We start from the raw sequence: 26,765 nt of genomic DNA, 5'->3' as shown, positions 1-26,765 counted from the left end.
AGACTGGAATAATCAAATTGGCTGTTCATTGAATGCATTAGAAATTGTTTCTTGGAGCAATTTGTTGTGGAACCAACCAGGGAGCATGCTATTCTGGATTTGGTATTATGCAATGAGGTGGGATTAATTAGTGACCTTTTTGGTTAAGAATATTATGGGGAAGAGTGATCATAGCATCATAGAATTTCAAATTTTGTTGAGAGTGAGAAACTGGAGTCCCATTATCACATTCTGGAGTTGAACAAAGGTAATTACATTGGCATGAGCGTAGATTTGGCTCCAGTGAACTGGGCAGGAAGACTAAAAGGTAGGATAGTTGATGAGCAGTGGCAATTGTTTAAGGCGATATTCAATTCATCCCAACTGAAATATAGTTCAGAGAAAAATAAAGATTGTATGTCTGATCAAGGAAGTTAAAGATAACATAAAGACAAAAACTAAGGCATACCATTTTGCAAAGGCCAGTGGCAGGCTGAAAGATTGGGACGCTTTTAAAGGTCAACAATGGGGAACTAAAAAAGTAATAAAAAGGGCAAAGGTAAATTCTGAAAGAAAACTGGTGCAAAATGTAAAAAAGGATAGCAAGAGCTTCTCTAAGCATACAAAAATGAAGAGAGTAGTTAAAGTGAATGTTGGTCCCTTGGCGGATGAGACTGGGGAATTAATAGTGGGAAACACAGGAATGATGGAGACGCTAAATCAATGTTTTCACGGTGGAGGACACTAGCACCATCCTAATAGTAACAGTTATTGCAGAGGTAATAGAAAAGGAGGAACTTAGAAAAATCATCATCGATAGGGAAAATGTACTAAAACCATTTGGATTGAAGGCAGTCAAGTCCCCAAAGCTTGATGGCCTACATATTAGGGTCTGAAAGGAAGTGGCAGCGTGGATAGTGCATCCATTGGTTATAATATTCCAAAGTTCCCTGGATGAGGGAAAGGTTCCAGTGGATTGTAAAAATGCTAATGTAATGGCCTTATTCAACAAGGGAGGGAACCAGAAAGTAGGAAATTATAGACCAGTTAGTTTAACATCTGTCATTGGGAAATTGTTAGAATCTATTATTAAGGAAGAAATAACAGGACATTTAGAAAGTCAAAATATAATCCATCAGTCAGCATGGCATTATGAAGGGTAAATAGTGTTTGATTAATTTGCTACAGTTTTTCAAAGATGTAACGAGCCAAATGAATAATGGACATCCTGTAGCTGTAGTATACCTGGACTCCAGAAAGCATTTGGTAAGGTGCTGCACAAAAGCTTAATACATAAGATCACATGGGATTAAGGGTAATTTATTAGCTTAGATAGAAGACTGACTAACCGTCGGAATAAATGTCTTTTGTTCTGGTTGGCAGGATGCTACTAGTGGGGTGCCACAGGGTTCAGTCCTTAGGTCCCAATTATTTACAATATAAATTAATGACTTGGATGTAGAGATAGAAGGTATAATAGCCAAATTTGCAGATGAAGCTAAAATAGGTGGGACAGTAAGTTGCAATGAGGAAATAAGAAATTTACAAATGGACAGAGGCGAGTGGGCCAAAATTTGGCAGATTGAGTTAAATGTGGATAAGTGAGCATTTATCCATTTTGGTTGTAAAAAGGAAAGGCAATTTATCTAGATGGAGAGAAATATCAGAGTTCTTCGATATAGAGGGATCTGGGTGTTTTAGTGCATGAATCACAGAAAACTAGTATGCAGGTAATAAGGAAGGCAAATTAAATGTTGGCCTTTGTAGCTAAAGGACTAGAGTATAAAGTGAGGATGTGTTGCTGCAACTGTATACGGCATTGGTGAGACCCCACCTGGAGTACCATATACAGTTTTGGTCCCTTTATTTGAGGAGGGATATAATTGCGTTAGAGAGAGTTCAGAGGTGGTTCCCTAAATTGATTCCAGATATGAGTGATTTGTCTTACGAAGAGAGATTGAGCAGTTGAGGCCTATACTCTTAGGTTTAGAAGAGTGAGAGGAGATCTAATTGAGGTATAGAAAATGATAAAAGGTACTGACAAAGTAGACATGGAATGGATCCTTCCTCTTGTGGGCAAATCTAGAATGACAGGCCATAATATTAGGATAAGGGTAGCAGATTTAAAACAGAATGAGGAGAAATTGTTTCTTTCAAAGGGTCGTGAATCTGGGGAATTCACTACCCCAGAGTGCAATGGATGCTGGAACAGTGAGTAAATTGAAATGAAAATCGCTTATTGTCACAAGTAAGCTTCAAATGTAGTTGGGAGGAGATGGACATATTTTTAAATTCGTAGTGGTTGAAGGCTTGTGGCGAACGGGCAGGAAAGTGGAGTTGAGGCCGTGAGGAGATCGGCCATGATTGTATTGAATGGCGAAGCGGGGGCTCAAGGGGACAAATTGCCTACTCCAGCTCCTAGTTCTTATGTTCCTTGTCTTGTCTATTCTAGGCTGCACGGGAGCACAGTGATTAGCACTGTTGCTTCAGAGGGCCAGGGACCCGAGTTCGATTCCTGGCTTGGGTTACTGATGTGAAGAGTCTGCACGTTCTCTCCGTGTCTGCGTGGGTTTCCACTGGGTGCTCTGATTTCCTCCCACAAGTCCCGAAAGCAATGCTTGTTGGGTGAATTGGACATTCTAAATTCTCCCTCAGACCAACTGCTGTATTATGACGACTGGGGATTTTCACAGTAACTTTGTTGTAGTGTTAATGTAAATCTACTTGTGAAACGAATAAAGATTATTATTATTATTACTATCATTACCTGAAGTCTCTCATCTCTGAAACCATTCTTTTAAATCTTTTTCTAAAGTTTTCACATCCTTCTTAAAGTGTTATGCCCAGAATTGGACACAGCACTCCAGTTGAGGCTGAACCATTGTTTTCTTTGTAACTAACTTTTTGTGTCCTATACCTCTATTTATTTACTTATTTATTTATAAAGCCCAGGACCTCATGTGCCTTTTTAATCACTTTCAACCTGCTCTGTCAGTTTCAATGATTTGTGCATTACATCCAGGTTTTCTGCTACTGTATCCCCTTCAGATTATAATATGAATTTCAATCCTGGGCTTGACCTCCGATCCCGCTCTTCAGTTTCAAGATTTAGCTTTGTACTCCCGCTGTACACTAGCCCCGGACCCTGATTCTTGCCAGTCTCAGACTTGGCTCCATACCATTAATTGCAACTATAGATAGGGCAGAGTAGAACTATTTTATCATCCATTTTGCGTAATCTCATGCATAGAATATAACTAATAAATAGATAGCATTTGCAGATTGCAAAATAATTTTTTAAAAACTGAATTTGCATTATTCACTATAATCTAGAGAAGATGGTATTTTATGTAAGACATGGCTGGGGTTTGTACCTCCACACTCTACATGTTCATGTTTTTTTAGCAAGGATTACTGGGTTATGGTCAGAGATGGGAATACTGGTTGTTTGTTTCTTTTTCATTTCTAGCCCAGAGGTGCTGAGTCCAAATGTACTGTTTGAAGAAGTGACTTTGTTTAATCTAACTATAGGCTTGCCACAGCCATGTGACCTCTGTCATGCTTGGTGTAAAGGTGCTTGAGAGCAATAGCCATTTCATTCACCATTTGGAGCAGTGTTTGCTATGTGCAGATGAAATTAAGGGGTATCGATATCTGTACGAGAGCCAACAGCTGTAAGAATCAGCAGAGAATTATTAAAACTTTGGTCACTGGGTGAATCAACGTCTTTAAATATTCCAGTACTTACTCCTATGGACAATTCCAGTACCTACTCCTATGGACATGATTGCATCTCTTATTTCCCCCAAGATTTTGTGTTTTAGAATTTAAATGTAAAATTGACCAGAATACAAGATACAAGTTCATCGAGGTGAGAAATGTTTTTTTTTTACATTTAAGATGCCAGGATTGTAGTAGTTCAAATGTGATTCTGTTTCTTCTTTTAGACTCCAGAAAAGAAACAACCTGATTCTGCGAGAGGAAGAAAACGGAAAGCAGATAATCAGGGTGATAATAGCCAAGGTAAGAGATATGTAAACATTCCTAGCGGTTGCAGATGGAGGGTCAATGCAGTCACTTCAATTTTTTCTATTTAACAAAATTCCACTTGGAAGTTTTACCAAGTTTTAACAGCTCACTGATTCTGCTGCCACATAGGAAAATCACTGAAATCAGAAAGAAACTTTCCTCCCCATCCTCCAACTCAACTCCTAGAAAGACTAGTTTTTGATGCAATTTAAGTTTTTACTTTCATATTTAATAGGAAGCACTGATGTCTGGGTGGCAGAACAAGGGTTACTGGAATTTTCATCTGAGGTGGTAACAACCAAAAGTATGTAATGCTTTCAATTCATCAATCTGGGATGGTCCACACATTATTTGTAATATTGCATGCATTTTAAAGGAAATATTAAATGTAATAAAAAATGTCCACAGGCAATGAAGCACAGAGCACTGAAGTAATATCTCTACCAAGAGTCTGTTCCCATACCCCACTTTTGCTACATACTAAATTTCTTTTAATATACATAACAAAGAAGAAATACAGAAAAACCAACCACGGCAACAGCAAACAGCCAAAACATCCTTAGGCCCCCCCCCCCTTAACTCAACCTAAACAGGAAAAAGAACCCCCCTACCCAAACTGATGACTCAATACTCCTTAAAGAAGTTCATGAACAGCTTGCAGCTTCCGCCTCGTTATGAATTGCTCCTCTGTACCCCCGATGGCGAACTTGATTTTCTCTAAGTGCAGGAACTCTGCCAAATTGCTCACCCCAGGCTCAGTGGCTCGAGTCCCGCCAGCACAACAAAATCCATCTCTGGGCTATCAGGGAGGCCTCTCTCCCGGATTGTACTCCTGGATCCTCCGATACCTCAAGTATTGCCACCTCTGGATTCTGAGCTACCTTTACCCCCCAAATGGTCGACATTATATCTGCAAATCCCGTCCAATACCCCTCAACCTTGGATATGCCTAAAACATATGAACTTGTTTTGCCCCCCCCCCCCCCCCCCCCCCCCAAAGAGCCCACACATTCTGGACACTGTCATATGGGCCCTGTTTACCAGTTTAAACTGGATCAGACTTGGCGTTGCACATGACGAGGACCCATTAACCCTCCGCAAAGCCTTCACTCCATACTTCAGCCCACAGCGCCCCACTCAACTCCTCCTCCCACTTACACCTAATATCCTCCACCTGGGTGTGCTCTCTCTTCAATAGCTCCCCATATATATGTGAAACCATGCCCTCTCCAATTTCCTCCTTGAATAGGAGTTTGTCCTGCATCACCAGGGGTGGCAGTGTCAGAAACGAAGGCACCTCTTTCCTCATGAAGTCCCAAACCTACAGATACATGAACCCATTACCCTTCGGCAACTGCTGTGTACCCTCCAGTTCCTCCAGGTCTGCAAACTTCCCTCCACCAAATAAATTAGTAAAATATTCTATCCCCACCAGCCACCAACCCAGAACCTCTCATCCAACCCTGCCGGGGCAAACCTATGATAGTCGCAAATCAACACCCACAGAGACATGATCTTCATTTTAAAATGCTGCCGACACTGGTTCCACATCCTGAGTGCTGATACCACCATGGAGCTCATGGAGTACCCCCCCCCCCCCCAATCCCAATGTACGCCACTCCACCCGATCGAAAGCTTTTTCCACGTTCATCGCCACAACCACTTCCATTACTTTGCTCTCCGAGGCATCATAATTACATTTAGTAACCTCTGGACATTTGTCGACAGCTACCACCCCTTCACAAATCCCGTCTGGTCCTCACCTGTCACCTCGGGCACATAGCCCTCTATCCTAATTGCCAATCCCTTCGTCAAAAGTTTATATATACATTCACCCACCCCCCCCAATTCGCCTAGTTTCCCTCGCCTCCGAAGCTGATATGCAATCATCCTGTTGGCTTTCTCCCCATATTCATATACTGCCTCTTTGGCCCTGCGCAGTTACCTCACCACCTTTCCCGTGGACACAAGTCAAAACTTGATCTGGAGCTTCTGCCTCGCCTTCATCAATCCCACTGAGTACTTGCAGTCAACCCCCAGAATGGCCTACACCAACCTCAACTCCTTGGCCCGCTTCTCCCTCTGTGCACCTGGATTCAGATAAAATCCCCCCTTGCCACCGCCTTCAGCGCTTCCCACACGTGCAGCGCAAACCTCCCTGTCTTATTCTGTTCCACATAGTTTTGGACAGCCACCTCAATCTTTTTGCAAACCTCTTTATCCGCCAATAACCCTACATCCAATTTCCACTGTGGCCGTTGGGTACTCCCCTTTGCCATCCGCAATTCCACCTAGTACGGCACGTGGTTAGACACCACAATCGCCGAATACTCCAATCCAACCACACCCACCAATAGCAACTTTGCCAGGACAAACAAATCAATCCAGGAGTACATCCAGTGGATGTGCAAGAAGTACAAAAAACCCCTCGGCGCCTCGGACTGCCATGGGCCTGCCCCTCCCATGCACCATAAACGATAAACCGCAACAGATCCTTTGCCATGGCTGACACCTTCAGGGACCTGGGACACAACCGGTCCAACCTAGGGTCCAGCACCGGATCATACCCCGGCTGATAATGAGGTGGGATTATGTTCAGGTCTGGGATCTTTGCCAAAACCTGCTTCAAAGGCTCTACATCATCCCAATTTGGAGCATACGCTGTAACCAACACCACTAGCGCCCCTGTCGGCCTCCCACTTACCATTACAAATCTCTCTTTTCCCCCCCTGGTCTATCATTATACTTCCCACCTCGAAAGCTACCCTCTTATTGATCAACGCTGCCACCCATCATCTTCATATCCAACCCGAATGAAATGCCTGCTCCATCCAGCCCTATCTGAACCTCGTCTGGTCTCCCACCTTCAAATGCGTCTCCTCAAGAAACACCACATTCACCTTCAAACTCCTTAAGTGCGCGAAAAGGCAAGACCTCTTAATTGGCCCATTTAAGCCCCGAACTGGGTTGGGGGCTCCCCATATTAAACACCACCCCCAGGCCCATGCCTTGCGCACCCTCGGGGCCTCCCCAAAATGTCTGCCACCATTCAGTAGAGTAAGAAGTCTTACAACACCAGGTTAAAGTCCAACAGGTTTGTTTCAAATCACTAACTTTCAGAGCACTGCTCCTTCCTCAGGCGAATGAAGAGGTTTGTTCCAGAAACATATATATATATATAGACAAAGTCAAAGATGCAAGACAATGCTTTGAATACGAGCATTTGCAGGTAATTAAGTCTTTACAGATCCAGAGATAGGGGTAACCCCAGGTTAAAGAGGTGTGAATTGTCTCCAGACAGGACAGTTGGAAGGATATCGCAAGCCCAGGCCAGATGGTTGGGGGGGGGGGGGGGGGGGGGGGATGAATGTAATGCGACATGAATCCAAGGTCCAGGTTGAGGCCGTACTCACGTGTGCGGAACTTGGCTATAAGTTTCTGCTCAGGGATTTTGCGTTGTCGCGCGTCCTGTTCTGCAAAGTTCCGCACACGAGTACGGCCTCAACTGGGACCTTGGATTCATGTCACGTTACATTCAACCCTAAACTTCATTCTTTTCTTGTAGAGGGCTGCTTTGATCCTATTAAACCCAGCCCATCACTTGGCCAACTCCGCACACAAGTTCTGGTAGATAGGCACCACGTTCCCATCCCAGGTATGCTCTCTCTTCGCCTTCGCCGAATGCAGAATCTTTTCTTTATCTAGAAAACGATATAGCCTCACCACCATCGCCCTGGGCTGCTCCCCCCGTCTTCGGCCGTCTCCTCAATGACCTGTGCGCCTCAAAGACCTCTCGAACATACTCGCCACAACTTTTTAAAAAAAAATTTTGGATTCTCCTTTTTCACATTTTCTCCCAGATTTACACCCAACAATAAACAATAATCAGTAACGAATGTAATGTCAATCCCCATATCAATAACAACGATCCCATCCTCCCACCAAACCCCCAAACATTAGCCCGCATGTTAACATAAACAAATAGAACATAGAACACTACAGCGCAGTACGGGCCCTTCGGCCCTCGATGTTGCGCCGACCTGTGAAACCATCTGAAGCCTATCTGACCTACACTATTCCATTTTCATCCATATGTCTATCCAGTGACCACTTAAATGCCCTTAAAGTTGGCGAGTCTACTACTGTTGCAGGCAGGGCGTTCCACACCCCTACTACTCTCTGAGTAAAGAAACTGCCTCTGACATCTGTCCTATATCTCTCACCCCTCAATTTAAAGCTATGTCCCCTCGTGTTGGTCATCACCATCCGAGGAAAAAGACTCTCACTGTCCACCCTATCTAACCCTCTGACTATCTTATATGTCTCTATTAAGTCACCTCTCAGCCTTCTCCTCTCTAACGAAAACAACCTCAATTCCCTGAGCCTTTCCTCGTAAGACCTTCCCTCCATACCAGGCAACATCCTAGTAAATCTCCTGATAAAGAGGAATCACGAATCACCCAGAGTCACCGTTAACACATACAGTCCCCCCTCCCCCCAATACTCCCAGCCCCCAACCCCCCTAATGTTCGATGTGATCCAATTCTCAAAAGTGCATAATGAATAAAACCCATGAATTGTAGAATCCCTCTATCTTTCCCCTCAGTTCAAATTTGGCCTTTTCAAGCATCAAGAATTCCAGCTGGTCCCCCTGCCACGCATGGGCACAGGATGGAGAGGTTGATCTCCACCCTAACAGGATCTGCCTTCGGGCGATCAACGAGGCAAAGGCTACAACATCTGCCTCCGTGTACGTTTCCAACCCTGGCTGGTCCGACACCCTGAATATGGCCTCCCGAGGGCCTAGGTCCAGTTTCACGTGCACCACTTTAGAGATTACCCTAAACATCTCCTTCCAGTAGTCCTCCAGCTTTGGACAGGACCAAAACATATGAACGTGGTTTGCGCCCCTCCCCCGCAACGTTAACATACATCTTCTACCCCCTCAGAGCCGGCTCACCCTCGCCCATGTAAGGTGCGCTCTTTTCACCACCTTCAGCTGTATCAGCCCCAACCTCGCACACGAGGAGGAGGCGTTCACCCTCTGGAGCACCTCACACCAGAACCCATCCTCCATACCCTCTCCCAACTCTTCCTCCCACTTTGCCTAGATCCCTTCTCCTCCTCCAAAATAGCCCCGTAAACCGCCAATACTACCCCCTTCTCCAGTCCCCCTGTCGTCAGCACCTCCTCCAGCAATGTGGAAGCTGGCTCTACTGGGAAGCTCTATCTCCTTTCTGGCAAAGTCTTGAACCTGTATTATGCATCTAAATATTTCCCCCTGTTCCAGCTCCTTCAATCCTGCAAAATGACCCCCAAGAAACAAATAACAAATATTTATTCCTTTCTCCTCCCATCTCCGCAAATTTCCACCCCACTTCCCTGGCTCAAATCTATGGTTCCCCTGAACCGGCATTTCCCTTGACCCTGCCCCAACCCGAAGTGCTGGCGAAACTGCCTCCAAAATGTCAACGAAGCCATTACTACCGGACTCCCTGAGTATCTCCCTGGGGCCATCGGGAGCGGTGCTGTTGCTACCGACTTCAATCCCAACCCCCTACCCAAACTCTCCTCCATTCTGGAGTCAATCCCTCTGACCCAGCTCCGTACCTTCTCCACATTCATTGCCCAGTAATAATACATCAGGTTCGGAAGACCCAGAACCCCTGCCTGCCTTCCTCTCTGTAGTAGCACCTATTTAATTCTGGCCACCTTCCCTCCACAAATGAATGAGGTAACGGGGAGCCGATGGATGTGGTATATCTGGATTTCCAGAAAGCCTTTGACAAGGTGCCACACAAAAGGTTGCTGCATAAGATAAAGATGCATGGCATTAAGGGTAAAGTAGTAGCATGGATAGAGGATTGGTTAATTAATAGAAAGCAAAGAGTTGGGATAAATGGGTGTTTCTCTGGTTGGCAATCAGTAGCTAGTGATGTCCCTCAGGGATCTGTGTTGGGCCCACAATTGTTCACAATTTACATTGATGATTTGGAGTTGGGGACCAAGGGCAATGTGTCCAAGTTTGCAGATGACACTAAGATGAGTGGTAAAGCGAAAAGTGCAGAGGAAACTGGAAGTCTACAGAGGGATTTGGATAGGTTAAGTGAATGGGCTCGGGTCTGGCAGATGGAATACAATGTTGACAAATGTGAGGTTATCCATTTTGGTAGGAATAACAGCAAACGGGATTATTATTTAAACAATAAAATATTAAAGCATGCCGCTGTTCAGAGAGACTTGGGTGTGCTAGTGCATGAGTCACAGAAGGTTGGTTTACAAGTGCAACAGGTGATTAAGAAGGCAAATGGAATTTTGTCCTTCATTGCTAGAGGGATGGAGTTTAAGACTAGGGAGGTTATGTTGCAATTGTATAAGGTGTTAGTGAGGCCACACCTGGAGTATTGTGTTCAGTTTTGGTCTCCTTACTTGAGAAAGGACGCTGGAGGGTGTGCAGAGGAGATTCACTAGGTTAATCCCAGAGCTGAAGGGATTGGATTATGAGGAGAGGTTGAGTAGACTGGGACTGTACTCGTTGGAATTTAGAAGGATGAGGGGGGATCTTATAGAAACATTTAAAATTATGAAGGGAATAGATAGGATAGATGCGGGCAGGTTGCTTCCACTGGTGGGTGAAAGCAGAACTGGGGGGCATAGCCTCAAAATAAGGGGAAGTAGATTTAGGACTGAGTTTAGGAGGAACTTCTTCACCCAAAGGGTTGTGAATCTATGGAATTCCTTGCCCAGTGAAGCAGTTGAGGCTCCTTCATTACATGTTTTTAAGGTAAAGATAGATAGTTTTTTGAAGAATAAAGGGATTAAGGGTTATGGTGTTCGGGCCGGAAAGTGGAGCTGAGTCCACAAAAGATCAGCCATGATCTAATTGAATGGCGGAGCAGGCTCGAGGGGCCAGATGGCCTACTCCTGCTCCTAGTTTTTATGTTCTTATGTTCTTATGTAATCATCCCTTCAATCACTCTTTTTAAAAAAAAAAAAAAAAATGCCTTTGGCAGGAAAATCGGCAGGCATTAATAAATAAACAGGAATCGCGACAGCACGTTCATTTTAACCCCCTGTACCTGACCACCAGTGACGGAGGGAGACCATCCCACCTTGCCAGATCAGCTTTCACCCTCCCCACCAAACTAGAAATGGTGTACCTACGGAGCCACCCCCAATCTTGAGCAATCTGCACCCCCAGGTAGTCGCCACATAACTTTGTGGCCTGCGTTCTCTCAATCCCTTCAGGCAGCATACAATCTGGAGATTCTGCCTCCTGCAGCGATTCTTTAGGTCTTCCACCTTCTCCCTCAACTGCTTCTGACCCTCCGCCCATGAGCACCATCTCTGCCTCCCAATGAGGCCAGCCGGTCCTCATGATTCACCACTGACTTCTCCACCTTCTGGAGCGCCGAACTCTGCGCCTCCAGCTTTTGCTCCACACTCTCCACAGCAACCCTGATAGGCTCCGCCACCGTAGCCGGGTCCTCCATGGCATCTTGCCTCTGCTGTTGGAGCTTGCCATTCAGAAACTGCACCAATTGCTCAGTAGAGCGCTGGGCCGGGGACCACACCCCAGAGCCTTCCACGATCTTTCCCTCTGACGCACTTCGAGAGTTCTCCCGACCACATTGCTGTCCTTAGATCATTGCACTCCTCGTCTGATAAGCCATAAACAGGCCTACTGGAGTAGAATTTCTATCTCTCCCTGTTTATGCACTTTGTACCAACAAACACCTTGTCTGCTGGGTGAAAAGTACCAAACAATTCCACCTTGAGCAGGAGCTACTAAATGAATAGCCATTCACTCAATGGCGGCCACCAGAAGTCTCCGTGAAATTAATTTTTAACAACATGGATTACGGTAGAATGATGGGGTGTAGATTAATTTGTCCTTAATCTGGGACAAAAGTCCGGCACAACATCGTGGGCCGAAGGGCCTGTTCTGTGCTGTATTTTCTATGCTGTATTTTCTATATGACCTTCAGATATAGGAGCAGAATTCGGCCCATCGAATCTACTCCGCAATTCAATCATGGCTGATATGTTTCTCACCCCAATTCTCCTGCCATCTCTCCATAACCCTGTATTAATCAAGAACCTATCTATCTTTGTCTTAAAGACACTCGGAGAGTTTACCTCTACGGTTTTCTGCAACAAAAAGTTCCACAGATTCGCCACCTTCTGGCTGAAGAATTTCCTCTTTGTCTCAGTTTTAAAGAATCGTCCCTTCAGTCTGAGGTTGCGGCTTTGGGTTCTAGTTTCTCCTACAATTGGAAACATTCTTTCCCCGTCCACTCTATCTAGGCCTCCGTATCCTGTAAGTTTCAATGAGATCGCCCCTCATCCTTCTGAACTCCATCGAGTACAGACCTAGAGTCCTGAACTGCCCCTCATATGACAAGTCCTTTGTTCCGGGGATCATTGTTGTCAACCTCCTCTGGGCCCCCTCAAATGCCAGTAGATCCTTCCTTAGCTATGGGGCCCAAAACAGCTCTCAATAATCAAAATGGGGTATGACCAGAGCCATATACAGCCTCAACAGTACATCCCTGCTCTTGTATTCTAGCCCTCTCAACGTGAATGCCGGCATTGCATTTGTCGTCTTAACTGCTAACTGAATGAACCTGCATGTTAACCTTAAGAGAATCTTGAACTTGGACTCCCAAATCCCTTTCTTGCTTCAGATTTCTGAAGTCTTCCCATTTGGAAAATAGTCTATGACTCTATTCTTCCTACCAAAGTGCATAACCTCATATTTTTCTACATTGTATTCCATCTGTCACTTCTTTGCCCACTCTCCTAGCCTGTCCAACCTCCCTGCTTCCACAACTCTGCATGTCCCTCTCTACATATCTTTGTATCATCTGCAAACTTAGCAACAATGCCCTCTGTTCCTTCTTCCAGATCGTTCATGTATATTGTGAATAGCTGTAGTCCCAACATTGATTCCTGCGGAATACCATTAGTCACTGGCTGCCATCCTTTAAAAGAACACTTTACCCCCGCTCTGCCTTCTGCCAGTCAGCCAATCCTCTATCTGTGTCAGTACCTTGCACCTAACATCATGGGCTCTTGTATTATTTGGCAGCCTCTTTTACAGCACCTTGTCAAGACCTTCTGGAAATCCAAAATAGATCACATTCACTGGTTCTCCTTTGTCTAACTTCCTCATTACCTCCTCAAAGAATTCTAACATGGCCTCCCCTTAACAAATCCTTGCTGACTCTGTCCTATTTTATCATGCATTTCAAAGCACTCCACAATCTCATCCTTAATAGTAGACACTAAAATCTTACCAACAACTGAAGTCAGGCTAATTGACCCCATAGTTTCCTGCCTTCTGCCTCCCTGTCGTCTTAAACAGGGCTGTAACATTAGCCATTTTCCAGTCCTTGGGACCGTCCATGTCTCCAGTGATTCCTGAAATTTCACCACAAATGTCTCCAGGCTCCTCAGCTATATCCTTCACCCTATCCTACACCCTGGGGTGTAGGCCATCTGGTCCAGGGAATTTATCCACCTTCAGACCTTTCAGTTTCCCCAGAACTTGCTCAACACAATGACCCTCAGGACAAAATTTGCACAACTCTGGTATAGAGAATGTTTCGTTGTGTGGTTAGAGTCTAGATAGGTACTTTTTAAGGTACTTGAACAATTACGACAAACAAAAGAATGAAGAATGTCAGACATTCTTCTGGATTGCAATGATTTCCTTGCTATAGGTGTCAAATAAAATATTTTGACAGGTGTATTCCATTAACCATGACAGTAAATGGCTAAACGGAATCTATCTGATCTCAAGTTAAAGATTGTGATCTACTGGGGATTGTTATCAAAATATCTCCCTCAGCTGACCACCTTGAAAATTTGTACAAACATTTGAGCAGTGGTTGTCATTCTATGCTCAATGTGCCTATCATCCAGTATAATATATGCTATAGAATTACAGGTACTATAAAATATGCTAGAAATCCTACAATGGATGCAAGTTGGTACCTGATTCTGTAGAGAATTAATTAATTGTAAAGAGCCCACCGTTGACGCATTGAGAACAGCCCCTGTATATGTCTAGAACTAGCATTGTTTACAGTACAGTAGCCTTCTACGATCTTAGATTGCAGATCTAAATAAACTCAAGCAGCTATACCTTTGCCATATGTACAGTTGGCACAGGCACTGTACAGATCTGCAAAAAGGGTGAAAAATCTGTGACCTCCCTGCTAATTCTGAACATTTGTATAGATGAGTGATTAGGAACCCCATGCCAGTATTGACATACTTCCAGGGACTTCGCGATTTCTGAAAAACTGTTTCAGCTACCCAAAGGAAAACTTCATTATCACTTCTTATTAGTATGCAACAACAGAAATAGTATACCACTCAGCCACTAAATGCAACAGAATCTGCAGTCAGACTGATGTGCAATGAGACCCATTGAATACATGTAGAAAAATAGTGTTGAGTTAATGGACAGTAGTTTCAAAACCTAGATTGACCCAGCTAATTTAGTTTAAGCTACCTGTGACTTACACATATCATCTTCAAAACATAATGGGGTTTAAAATATTTGCAAAAGATGCAAGTAAGACAAAAGTAATACATTTGAAAAAAGTATCTAAATTGTATGAGGATGAGAATTAAACTAAGAAAGGTAAAATGACAAAGCAGTGAGAAATATTTTAAAGCTATCAATATAATTTGAGAGATATTAAACAAAACTCGGCAATATTGAAACAAATGGATTAATAGAGATGTGGGTAAAATTTGAATAAAAGACAGTAAATACATAAACGTTAAAAGAGCTGACAAAAGGGAATATGAAGAGGCTGGGGAAAAGTTTTACAAAAAGAGGAATTCTGAATTTTAAATGCTCAACAAATTTAAGAAGGAATATTCTGCAGGCATAAATAATACTGGAAAAATTGAGGGTGGGATGTGGCTATTAAAGAATGCACAAGGTAAGCTGACCGCTGATAGTGAAATGGCAGAAATGTTGAATAATTACCTTTCCTCTGTACTTACAGGCCACTAAAACAGTGGTCATACTAAAAAGGTGGTCATACAGCTAGAAGAGATCAGAAAAGCTGTAACAACATTCAATGTGGAAAGATGGGAAATTGCATCTAGGTATATTAAAATATTAGAAGAGGTAGCAGAGGCACTGATATATAATACAATTAAAATGCACTTGAAAAGCGAATTGTACAAATGCAGAGTGAGGCCAACAGCGTGGGTTCAATTCCTGCACCAGCTGAGGCTATTCATGATAGCCCATTTCTCTCAACCTTGCCCCTTGCCTGAAATGTGATGATTCTTGGGTTAAATCATCACCAGCCAGCTCTCCTGCTCAAAGGGGAAAGCAACCTATGGTCATCTGAGACTACGGCAACTTTACTTTTACTTAATCCTCGAGGGCTTGCATACAATTAACTTGATTCCTGTATTTGAAAAGGGAGATGGAACAATTTCAGGAAACTATTGACCAATTAGCTTAATGCCAGTGGTAGGAAAGATAATGAAATCTGTATTCAAAGATGTAATAGGAAAGAAATGTAGAAACCAAAAGATAAAGAAGTTGATGGAACAGATTTCAAAGTGGGAAAGTTCTACTTGACTAACCTTATTTTTCTTTTATTCATTCGTGGGCCTCCTTGGTAATAACAGCATTTTTTTTTTACCCATTCCTAACTGCTCACAAGACGATGATGGTGTGCCACAATATGAACCACATCAGTCTTTGGTGTAGATACTTCTGCAGTGCTGTTAGGTAGGAATCCCCAGAAGCTCCAGAGTTTTGACAATACTGATGATGAAGGAAACAGATATATTTCCAAGTGGGAAGGGTACATGACTTAGTGTTATGGGCCAGGGTATAGAGAACTCCAAAGTATATCATGGAGATCACCTGACCCACGACTTTTACAAAATTGTGGTATGGGGAGCGCACGGCCCAATCTAAAGGTGAGGTACAGCAGAAATCTAAAAGTATTTTTTAAAGAAAAACGATGTTTATTCTATGAACTCAGTTAATCTTTTTAAAACATAAGACCATAAGACACAGGAGCAGAATTAGCCACTCGGCCCATCGAGTCTGCTCCACAATTCAATCATGGCTGACATTTTCTCACCCTCATTCTCCTGCCTTCTCCCCATAACCCCTGATTCCCTTATTAATCAAGAACCTATCTATCTCTATCTTAAAGACTCTCAGTGAATTGGCCTCCACAGCCTTAAAGACTCTCAGTGAATTGGCCTCCACAGCCTTCTGCGGCAAAGAGTTTCACCACCCTCTGGCTGAAAGAATTCCTCCTCATCTCCCTTTAGTCTGAGATTGTGTCCTCTGGTTCTAGTTTTTCCTACAAGTGGAAACATCCTCTCCACATCCACTCTATACAAGCCTAGCAGTATCTTGTACGTTTCAGTAAGATCCCCTCTCATCCTTCTGAACTCCAACGAGTACAGACCCAGAGTCCTCAAACGTTCCCCATACGACAAGTTCTTAATTCCAGGGATCATTCTTGTGAACCTCCTCTGGACCCTTTCCAAGGCCAGCACATCCTTCCTTCGATACGGGGCCCAAAACTGCTCACAATACTCCAAATGGGGTCTGACCAGAGCCTTGTACAGTCTCAGAGGTACATCCCTGGTCTTGTATTCTAGCCCTCTTGACATGAATGCTAACATTGCATTTGCCTTCTTAACTGCCAACTGAACCTGCAGATTAACCTTAAGAGAATCGTGAACAAGGACTCCCAAGTCCCTTTGTGCTTCTGCGTTACGAAGCATTTCCCCATTTAGAAAATAGTCTATGAAAACATACAGTGAACATCCTAGCAACCATCAATTCAAATGCAACCCCCAAAGAATAGAACACTCTAAGTAATCCTTAAACTTTCCTTTTAACATCCATAAGACAAAAAAAACATTTTAAAGAAGCACGTCATGTTTAAATTCTCTACTGAGAGCAGTTATCACTCTGAATTCATGAAATGATCTAGAGATAGTCTTTAGATTGCAGAGTGATCAAAATTACACCTTCTGACTGGCTGCAGCTCCAACACTAAAACGAAACTAAAAAACACAGACACACACCCAAGGGTTTCCTCAAAGCGAAACTAAAAAGCAGAGCCAGAGCTCAGCTCCACCCACACTCTGACATCACTGCAGCCATTGGAGCAGACAAACATTTCTTAAATTGACATTCCCATGACATGGGGCTGTTTAGCACACTGGGCTAAATCGCTGGCTTTGAAAGCAGACCAAGGCAGGCCAGCAGCACGGTTCGATTCCCGTAACAGCCTCCCCGAACAGGTGCTGGAATGTGGCGACTAGGGGCTTTTCACAGTAACTTCATTGAAGCCTACTCGTGACAATAAGCAATTTTAATTTCATTTCAAGAGGGAAACCTGCAGGTGGTGGTATTATTGTATACCTGCTTCCACATGTCTTTCAAGGTCGTACAGGTCGCAATTCATGGAGCTTCTATCAGAGAAACTATGATGAGTTTCTGCAGTCCATCCTCTGGATGGTGCACACTGTAGTCATAATGTGCAGCTAATTAAGTGCTTATGGTGTTGAGTAGGATGCCAGTCAAACGGGATTCTTTATCCAGGATGGTGTTGAGCTTTTTGAGTGTTTGAGCAGCTACTGTAGGCAAGTGGAGAGTATTCCATCACATATCTTGTCGATGATGGACAGACTTTGAGTCTGGAGTTGTGAAGATGGGAGTCCATGCTGCCTGTGGAAAATGACTGTAAAAGGGGTAGTGGAGCAAAGGAGCCCAGAGCACAGATAGACAAATTGCTTAAAGTATAGACACTGGGCAATAACAAAAGCAAACCAACCACTGAGATTTATTTGTAAAGGGATAGAATTGAACAAAGAAGTTACATCAACGTTGTATAGAACCTTGGTTGATCTGCACTTTGAATGCTGTCCACAGTTCTGATCCCCATATTATAAGGATGTAGAGGCATTGGTGAAGGTGTGAAAGAGGATTTGGAAGGATGATTTCAAAAGGGTTTATAACCGATCAAGAAAGATTAACCAAACTCTACCATTTTTCTCTAGAAAAAGGAAAACGGAGGGCTGATCTGATAGAAATTATGATGAGATTTGGTAGTCCGGATTTTCTACTTCAGGAAGACGTACTAGATACCATGAATATAAAATGAATCGCAAATCTAATCGGGAATTTAGGACAAACTTTATTCAGAGAGTGGTTTGAATGTGGAACTTGCCACAAGGTGTTGTTGTGACAAATAGAGGTATTTAACGGGAAGCTAGAAAAACATATGATGGACAAATGAATAGAAATATATGTAAATGGGGATTAGATAAATAGGATTGGGGAAGGATTGTGTGGAGCATAAACAGTGGCATGGACCAGTTGGTCCAAATGTCCTGTTTCTGTGTATATATGCTAAGTAATTCTACTTATGACCTACACATCTGTTTGCAGCTGGAAATGTCACTCCCTTATCATGCCTATGTAGATACAAAAACAAAATACTGCAGATTCTGGAAATCTAAAATAAACGTAGAAAATGTTTTGAAATACTCGGCAAGTCTGGCAACATATAGAGAAAGAAAAGTAGAGTTAACATTTAAGATCTGTGACCCATTAGAAAGGTCATGACATTAAATGTTAACTTTGCTTCTTAATAAATACCAGACATGCTGAGTATTTCCAAAATTTCCCATTCCTGTCCATGTAGATGTTGGATGCTATGTTATGGCTGCAGAGCCATCGATGCTTATCCAAATAGTATTTTTCCACAATGACGGGAAAGTTGGCACACCTTTTAAATTTCACCATATTTCCTTAAGTTCCACATGTATGGAAGTTGAATAGTGGATCATTTGAGCTGAATCTAAAACGTAAACGTACTGTATAAATTAATATGGAGAATTTACTGACTCAATGATGATTATTGTCCCACCCCAAAGATCAGGTTAATTTTAACTGGTTGACTAATAATACTATTCATGATATTATGTGATACATAGTTACGCAATACTTTGGTGTTCCAGTACATTGGGCCATTACATTCCATTGCTGGGCCAGTAATGCATCCCTTTAATTCTCAGTATAGCAAGTTTCCTAAGCAACGGAAGTTCCACTGGTGTTTCATTGTAAACAAATCTCTAAAACAAAATGACTAAGGTGACAATTAGTCTTCACGTGCCTGCATTAGAAAGATTAGAATTCCAGCTTCTCATGTCATTTAGCCACAGTTGCTTAGGTGCTTGCATGAACAGACAATCGTATACCCATTTCCGACCATTCTTGCATCGCTTGCTCTTCAGGCTCATGTGAGATATGTGAATGATAACTGGGAGGAGACCAGCGCCTTGAACAGATGAGAACACTAAATTAAATGATCGAGCAAAGAGAAGAAGAGTGATATGGATTCAGGTTCTCGCATGGTGCCAGACCTGCTGAGCTTTTCCAGAATTTTCTGTTCTTATTGTGGCAAAAACAAAATTAGTTGGCCGTGTGTATGCATACATTGATGTCCGTTAACTTCAGTTTAAGACAACTACTTCAATTATTAATTAAAATAGTGTGGTGTAATGTCTTTTAAAGTAAGATTTTTGTGTTTATGGGGAATATGTGTCTGGTAAACAATGAGATGTTCCTGCAACATTCAATAATTTGTAAAGGATTAAGTAACTCATCAACTCAATCGAGAAAATTTGGGAAAGTAATATTTTAGTTGAAAGTATTTATATATGCACTGCATATTATCAGATAATCGTTTTTTAATTTATTTTTTGTTCAGGTAAAGCTGGTGGAAGAGGACATAAAATTAGTGACTATTTTGATGTAAGTACTATATAGATTATTTTAAATCCTAGAACATTCCAAAATGTTTACTTTTGTTTTACTTATTTAAACTTGAAAATTGAAATTCCAAAACTTGTCGGTGCATATTTGTCCGTCAGGAGCAATTGCAGTAAATTTGATTTGTTGGCATACCATTTTTGCTGTTTGCTATGCTGATGCTTTCCTATGCTGTGTATTACCAGGGATTTGTTATTTACAATAGCCTTGTTTCATTTTAAAGCTGGATTATTTTATTGGATGATACTATTTTTAATTGTGACCATTTAGTTTTCTGAATGTTTAAAGAATACTGGAATTACAGGTGGATTTTCTTCAAATTTCCCAGTACACAGGGGGTAATGGTACCAGTCCAGTAAGAGGAGTGCCTCCTTCAATTCGATCCCCTCAGAATTCCTTTTCTCATTCTGCTACTTCATCTGTAAGTTTGAAATTTCCCCATACTTAACCTGTTGGCAAAACATGACGTGATGTATAAATGTTATGGATTTGTTCTTGGCAAAGCAAAAACATTGTTTTGATTTTTAGTGAGTTTTAGATATTAGCTGGCTACCTAGAAGATTTCCATTAAAAAGGGAAAGGAAAAAAAAATAATGGCAGGTATATAGATAATTCCTGCCTATCTCCTTGTTTACAAGCACTAGAGCGCAAGGAACAGGTGTTTACTTAGCTTGACTAAAAGAGTCATGCATGGTGGGAAAAAATGTCAGACAAGTATAAAAGGGATGGGTTTCGTCTTGAGTAATATGTTGTTTTAATTGTCTACACCTGGGGAAAAGTAATCCTGCACACTTAAAACGAATGTCATCAGTCTATTTTGTATGATTTGAATTAAAGTTATTGTGTTTTTTACTAAATGTTTAACCAATTACATTAAAAAAAAAGTTTAGAGTACCCAATTATTTTTTTCCAATTAAGGGGCAGTTTAACATGGCCAATCCACCTACCCTGCAAATTTTTGGGTTGTCTGGGCGAAGCCCAAGCAAACATGGAAAGAATGTGCAAACTCCACACGGACAGTGACCCAGAGCCGGGATCAAACCTGGGACCTCGGTGCCGTGAGACAGCAGTGCTAACCACTGTACCACTGTGCTGCCCTTTAACCAATTAAATTCTAGATAGGAAATGCTTCACAATATAATCACACAGCGCAAGTCATAATTTAAGACACATTTGCAATTAGAATGGCTATTCAGTTGCTCTCAGCTGTTGAAGCCAAAGATGAATGCTGTCTTGTAATATGAGTTCTCATCTGGGCTTTTGATACATCCACATGTATATTTACACTACTTGCTCAAGGCACTGAATGTGTCTTGTATGGTGCACTTATTCATCTCACTGAAAGTAAGTGAATTATATTTAGTGTAACACATTTAAAGTCCAAAAATGTCCGACAACACTTCATGGATGATGAAGCTTTGGGGAATTAAAAACAAGGAACAAAGAAAAGTACAGCACAGGAATAGACCCTTCCTGTGGACCTGCATGCCCAGATCCTGATGCCCTAACTTAAAAAATAAACCTTCTGCACTTACTCGGTCCGTATTCTCTATTTCCTCACTATTCATGTATGACCAGGGATTTGTTAATGCCTCTTAATTGTTGCTAATGTGCCTGCTTCCACCACATCATATGGCAGCATGTTCCAGGCACCCACCATTCTCTGCATGAAAAACCTATCCCACATATCTCCCTTAAACTTTCCCCCTCACCTTGAACTTGTGCCCCCTTGTAGTTGACACTTCCACCCTTGGAAGAAACCTCTTGACTATCCACCCTGTCTTTGCCCCTCATAATTTTGTTGGCTTCTATCAGGTCTCCCCATGGCCTCCGTCTTTCCAGTGAAAACAATCCTAGTTTATTCAACCTCTCCTCATTGTCAACTCTCTCGAGACCAGGCGACATCCTGGTGAACCTTCTTTGTATTCTCTCCAAACCTTCCATGTCCTTCTGATAATGTGGCGACCAGAACTGCACGCAATACCCCAAATGCGGCCTAACTAAGGTTTTTTATAACTGCAACATGATTTCCCAACTCCTGCACTCAATGCCCTGGCTGAAGGCAAGCATGCCATCTGCAACTTACTTTACGTCAACCCATTTAAAAACTTGTTGGTAGCAGTTATGTATTTTTCAAAAAAAATGTTTAATCAGATAGCCAAGTTATCTCGTCATTTTTCACATCTCTTCACTTTTAAGAATGTGGGGCTTTTATCTGTCCCTTTTGTAATTACAGCAGAATACCCAGTGCAATGCTGTAAAATGTCATCTTTTTGTTTTAGGTTCGGCAGAATAGTCCATCCCCTACTGCACTAGCTTTTGCAGACCTTTCTGCTTTACAGCCAAAAGTAATTTCTGTCTCCTGCAAGACGACTCAGGTAAATGCTGATTGAATTGTTTTGTCTGAATTGAGCTTGAACAGGAAGTGCAGCTAGCTTGCTTGTAGGAGAGGGGGATTTGCTTTGCTACTCGCTTCAGTTTGTGTTCCAAATGTCACCTACTATAAATTTTGTTGCTACTTCCTTAATTTGTTGTGGAGAGTATGTGAGTATTTTATCAGCCTTCATGGACCGAGGAGTGGAATGGTGTGTATGTGTGTGTGGGGTGGGAGGGAGGGGGGGGGGGGGGGGGGGGGTTGTACCCTGTTAAAATCTGTGATGTATCTTCAATTGGACCTCGAACATCTGATCATTTTCACTATTTTTCCTTTTCTGATGTTTCTCTTCGCACTCTGTTTCCCTGAGAACTCCCATGAATCCTCCAGTTGCTTTTCAAATTAAAAGCAGACTGTTTGCATGATTTCTGTCCTGCTACCTTTCCTGTTTGTGGACTTACATTTATGTTCTCCGACACCTACAATGTCAGGTGCCGCTTCATTGTTTCCAATTTATCATGCAATATTAAATTTACCGTGCCACCTACAGATGTAGCTAGCACCTTTTGACATTCTGAGACTGACATTTCTAATATATTGTAGATTAATTGCGGTTTAAATATGCAAGCCTTGAGCACGGGATTAAAAATGTTTGCAATTATGCACTTTTGGCATATTCTGATTGTAATAATTAATGCCTTATTTTTATGAAGACTGAGCTCACCATGGGAAAATTGGCTGCACTTGAAAGCAATAAGAATCTGGACCTCGAGAAGAAAGAAGGCAGAATAGATGACTTGCTGAGAGTAAGTAATCCTGTTAACACTGTGATCTGATCATATTCCAGTGCAAAAGCTGGTGGCTTTCTGAATCAATATTACTTAATAATATTACAAACCCAGACTAGACCCCAACAGTGGCTAGGATACTGGATCAAAATCCCAATATTTTAGTTTATTTTGTAGGACTGTGCAGAAAGAATACTTCCCTCCAGGAGTACTTGCACGAAGAAATAGCGATTTTGGCTATTACTATTAACACAATATTAAACTCTCTAACATCACACCCAATTACCCCATAAACAGTACTACTTAATACAGTAAATACAATACCCTTAATTGCTATCTCTATTCCCAATTAAACAACCAGGAAGAAAAACCCAGCTCCAATCCACCCTACATCCCACTGGCACAGAGCAATACTTGCTTTCCAGAACAAATTTGGCTTTTGTTAGAACCCATACATACTCTACCTGATGTCTTCAAAAAGCTGTTTCAATGGTTTGTTTCAGCTTCACATCTTGTCCTCAGACAAGTCTACACTGCTTTAAATACTATGGATGTATTTTTAGCTATCCTACTGGAAAGACCTTGCTTGTGGCCTAGATAGAGGGTAGCCAGATTAGAACTCAACTCAAATGCTTTGTCAAAATGCATGAATGCCGTGGCTCCATCCCGCAGTGACATGATCTCCGCAGGCTGAAAACACATGAATTTCTCGGGGACACGTGACAGCAGCAGTCAAATACACACTAACCCAGGGTTTTAACCCTTGAATTTCAAAATGTTGACACTCCAATCTAAAGACCTGCGTTCGTCACAGTAATGAAATGAAAAGCAATAAACTGGGATAGTTAAATTCTGGCAAAGGAAGTGTGAATCTAAATCTTGCTGTACACAATGTAGCAAGTGATTCCTACTAGGATATTTGTAATGGACTTAATTTCGGAAATCTTCCCAGGTACAATTGTTACAACATTCAGTAATATTGATGACCACGAACATACTTTGTCTCACATTTGGGGAATAAAAGACAGGTGTTAACTATTTTCTAATAAAATAAGTTGTAGGTTGCCAGATGACTGGGAACATTTTCAAACATAAAGGGTGCGATTCTCCGCCCCCCCACGACAGGTCGGAGAATAGCGGGAGGGCCTTCCCGACATTTTTCCCGACCTCCCGCTATTCTCCCCCCCCCCCCCTCCACGGCCGCCCCACGACACGAATCGCTGCTCGCCATTTTTTTACGGCGAGCAGCGATTCACCCCTATCCGATGGGCCGATTTCCCTGGCCTTTACGTCCGTTTTCACGAACTCCAACACACCTGCTATCACAGTTCGTGAAAACGGCCGCAAAGTGCTGTTCTGGAGAACCATGCCACCGATTGGCACGGCCGCACCACGGATGCGGGTCCGAACCCCACGCACTCTTTGTTCCTCCGCTGCCCCGCTGGATCAGTCCGCGGGGCGGCTGAGGGGCATAACGGCCCACGCATGCGCGGGTTTCACGCATATGCGTGATGACGTCATCCGCGCATGCGCGGATTGGAGCCGTCCAATCCGCACATGCGCGGCTGACGTCATCGTTTGCGTCAGCCGCCGTTAACCTTGGCACGCGGGCTTAGCGAAGTTCGCTAAGCCTGCGATGCCGAGGTTCACGGGGGCCCCGCTGCTAGCCCCGACTGGGAAGCAGAATCGGGTCCCGGGAGGGGGCGCGGAGGCTGCCGTGAACCACGGCCAGTTTCACGGCAGCCTTCACGACTCTCCGCATTTGCAGAGAATCGCGTCCAAAAAGCTTAGAATTTAAATAAATAATGCATCCAGTATTATAGTTTGAATTACATTTCATAACCATACAACTTAAATTTGCTTTTTAATTGTTTCAACTTTGTGTTCTTTCCCTACTTGGGTAACTTACTCTTGTAATTTTTCGATGCTATTATGTAGTCCTATAAGCAGCTCAAATGCCCCCTATTAAGGTTGAAAATAAAATCAATTTTTCTTCATAACTAATTTCTCATGCTAGAAATCTGGCTCATGGCTTTTCTGTGTATTCAATGCATGGATGATCCCTTGCTCAGAACTGGAAATCATGGCTGCCTTTGACTTGTGTTCTACTTATTCAGGCTGAATAGTTCAAACTTGTTGGTTTTGCTACTCTGCGTTAATAGGAAATGTTAATTTTCCAGTGCGGTCTCAATCGTCTCGGGAGGGGGGGGGGGGGGGGCGCACATTTCAATATTTTTCTCACTCAAAGAGCCGATGATCAGATTTCAGTAAGATGAGGTTTCATTAGAATTTAAATTGAAAATTTCAAAAGAGCGATTAATTAAAAATAGCCATTCAAAAGTGCCAAGCTGCAGAGTTCACCAATTTTGGGCTTTCTGCTCAAGAAGCAAAGCTAGAGAGTGGCAGTCTAGGCCACAAGTCCTGGTCACAAGAAAAGGGGTGGTTACTGGGCCTGAGCAAAGGAGTTAGTTTTAGCCTGCACTGACCTTGCAATTGCTGCTGGTGGTATGCACTCAGTGGAATTCATATGAAAGTGGGGTTGGAAGCCGGTTGCCTTTCAGCATGCGTTTTCCTCCTCTCCTGGCCTGCATTGTGGGTATGTTTTTGGGGAGGGAGGAGGAGAAAGACGGAGTGTAGTTTGACTCACACCCGTACTTGAGGCTTTCTCGGGCACAGAAATCTCATGCACCCTCACTCCTCACCTGGGCCCAAGGACCTTGGATACGTCTCAGGAGGAATTGATTAGCCACGGGCCCTCCCATTTGGCAGGCCTTCCTGACTGCCACCCACTCCGCTAACCTTCCTGGCTGTCTCCTGATTGCCGAATGCTTGTTGCTTCTAGCTTGCCACCCGGCTTGTCCCTCTCCTGGGCCCTTGCTTTTGTTCCTTAATTGGGAGAGTTTGCGGAGCAGTCAGCACACATCAGGAAACAATTTGTTTTATCTCATGTTCTTTGCCAACTCCGTCAGTATGCATTAACAGATTTTGATACTTAATTTCCGTTCTTTGAAGAAAAAGAAAATATGATCACTTTTCCTCATTGTCTCCCCACTGTGTTCTTGGCCCAATGGTCTTTCAGGGGCAGGTGCCTGCACAGGAGAGCAAGAGAGCACCTGCTGGTTTAGCACACCGCTAAATCGCTGGCTTTGAAAGCAGACCAAGGCAGGCCAGCAGCACGGTTCAATTCCCATACCAGCCTTCCTGAACAGGCGCTGGAATGTGGCGACTAGGGGCTTTTCACAGTAACTTCATTTGAAGCCTACTTGTGACAATAAGTGATTTTCAATTCATTTCATTTCACCTGCATTCTGAAAATCAAGAAGCAGCCACTCACTTTCACACTGCTAATCTAGCGAGTTTATGAGAAGCGATTGCAGTAGAGGAATGTTTTTGGGGAGGGAGGAGGATTGAGGGAGGATTGGTCTGTGATTGGGGGAGCAGCTTGTTGCAGATCTTTCATTCAACCTAAACATAGTTTGAATAGTGGCTCTGTGAGCTAGGTACAACGGCTTTGGGGCTGGGCTGTGGCTAGTGGGCTGGGTGTTGGACATGTCTGGCCTGGTCCAATAAGTGACTATTCATTGCTTTTCAATTTCTTTCTTGGGAGAACTTGTATTGCCCATTTTCTCTTCCACTGTACAACTTGGTGTGATTTTTGGAAATTTGAATTTAGCTGTTTTCCCTATTCGGCCAAGCATTCTGTTTAGTTTATTGCTGCCTCCCACGGTTTTACACGAGGAACAAT

The 26,765-nt window shown here is 42.9% G+C and overlaps 1 protein-coding gene across 6 annotated transcripts in view; it reads left to right on the top strand.

The window, feature by feature from the left end:
- Nucleotides 1-26,765, top strand: part of LOC119961928 (serine/threonine-protein kinase tousled-like 1) — a 252,762-nt gene that overhangs the window by 108,217 nt on the left and 117,780 nt on the right. For 3 of the 6 annotated variants that reach the window (XM_038789486.1, XM_038789485.1, XM_038789487.1), the window contains exons 5-10: nt 3,927-4,002; nt 4,244-4,312; nt 19,797-19,840; nt 20,163-20,279; nt 22,141-22,236; nt 22,946-23,038. In XM_038789486.1, the coding sequence (XP_038645414.1) occupies nt 3,927-4,002; nt 4,244-4,312; nt 19,797-19,840; nt 20,163-20,279; nt 22,141-22,236; nt 22,946-23,038 (495 nt within the window). The remainder of the gene's footprint in view (nt 1-3,926; nt 4,003-4,243; nt 4,313-19,796; nt 19,841-20,162; nt 20,280-22,140; nt 22,237-22,945; nt 23,039-26,765) is intronic. The other 3 variants (XM_038789488.1, XM_038789489.1, XM_038789490.1) reach the window with 3 other exon arrangements.

Source organism: Scyliorhinus canicula, chromosome 2, assembly GCF_902713615.1.
Source record: "Scyliorhinus canicula chromosome 2, sScyCan1.1, whole genome shotgun sequence".
In the NCBI taxonomy this organism is placed as follows: Eukaryota; Metazoa; Chordata; class Chondrichthyes; order Carcharhiniformes; family Scyliorhinidae; genus Scyliorhinus; species Scyliorhinus canicula.
The sequence above is the reverse complement of the archived record's forward strand: the minus strand, read 5'-3'. Positions and strand labels throughout refer to the sequence as shown.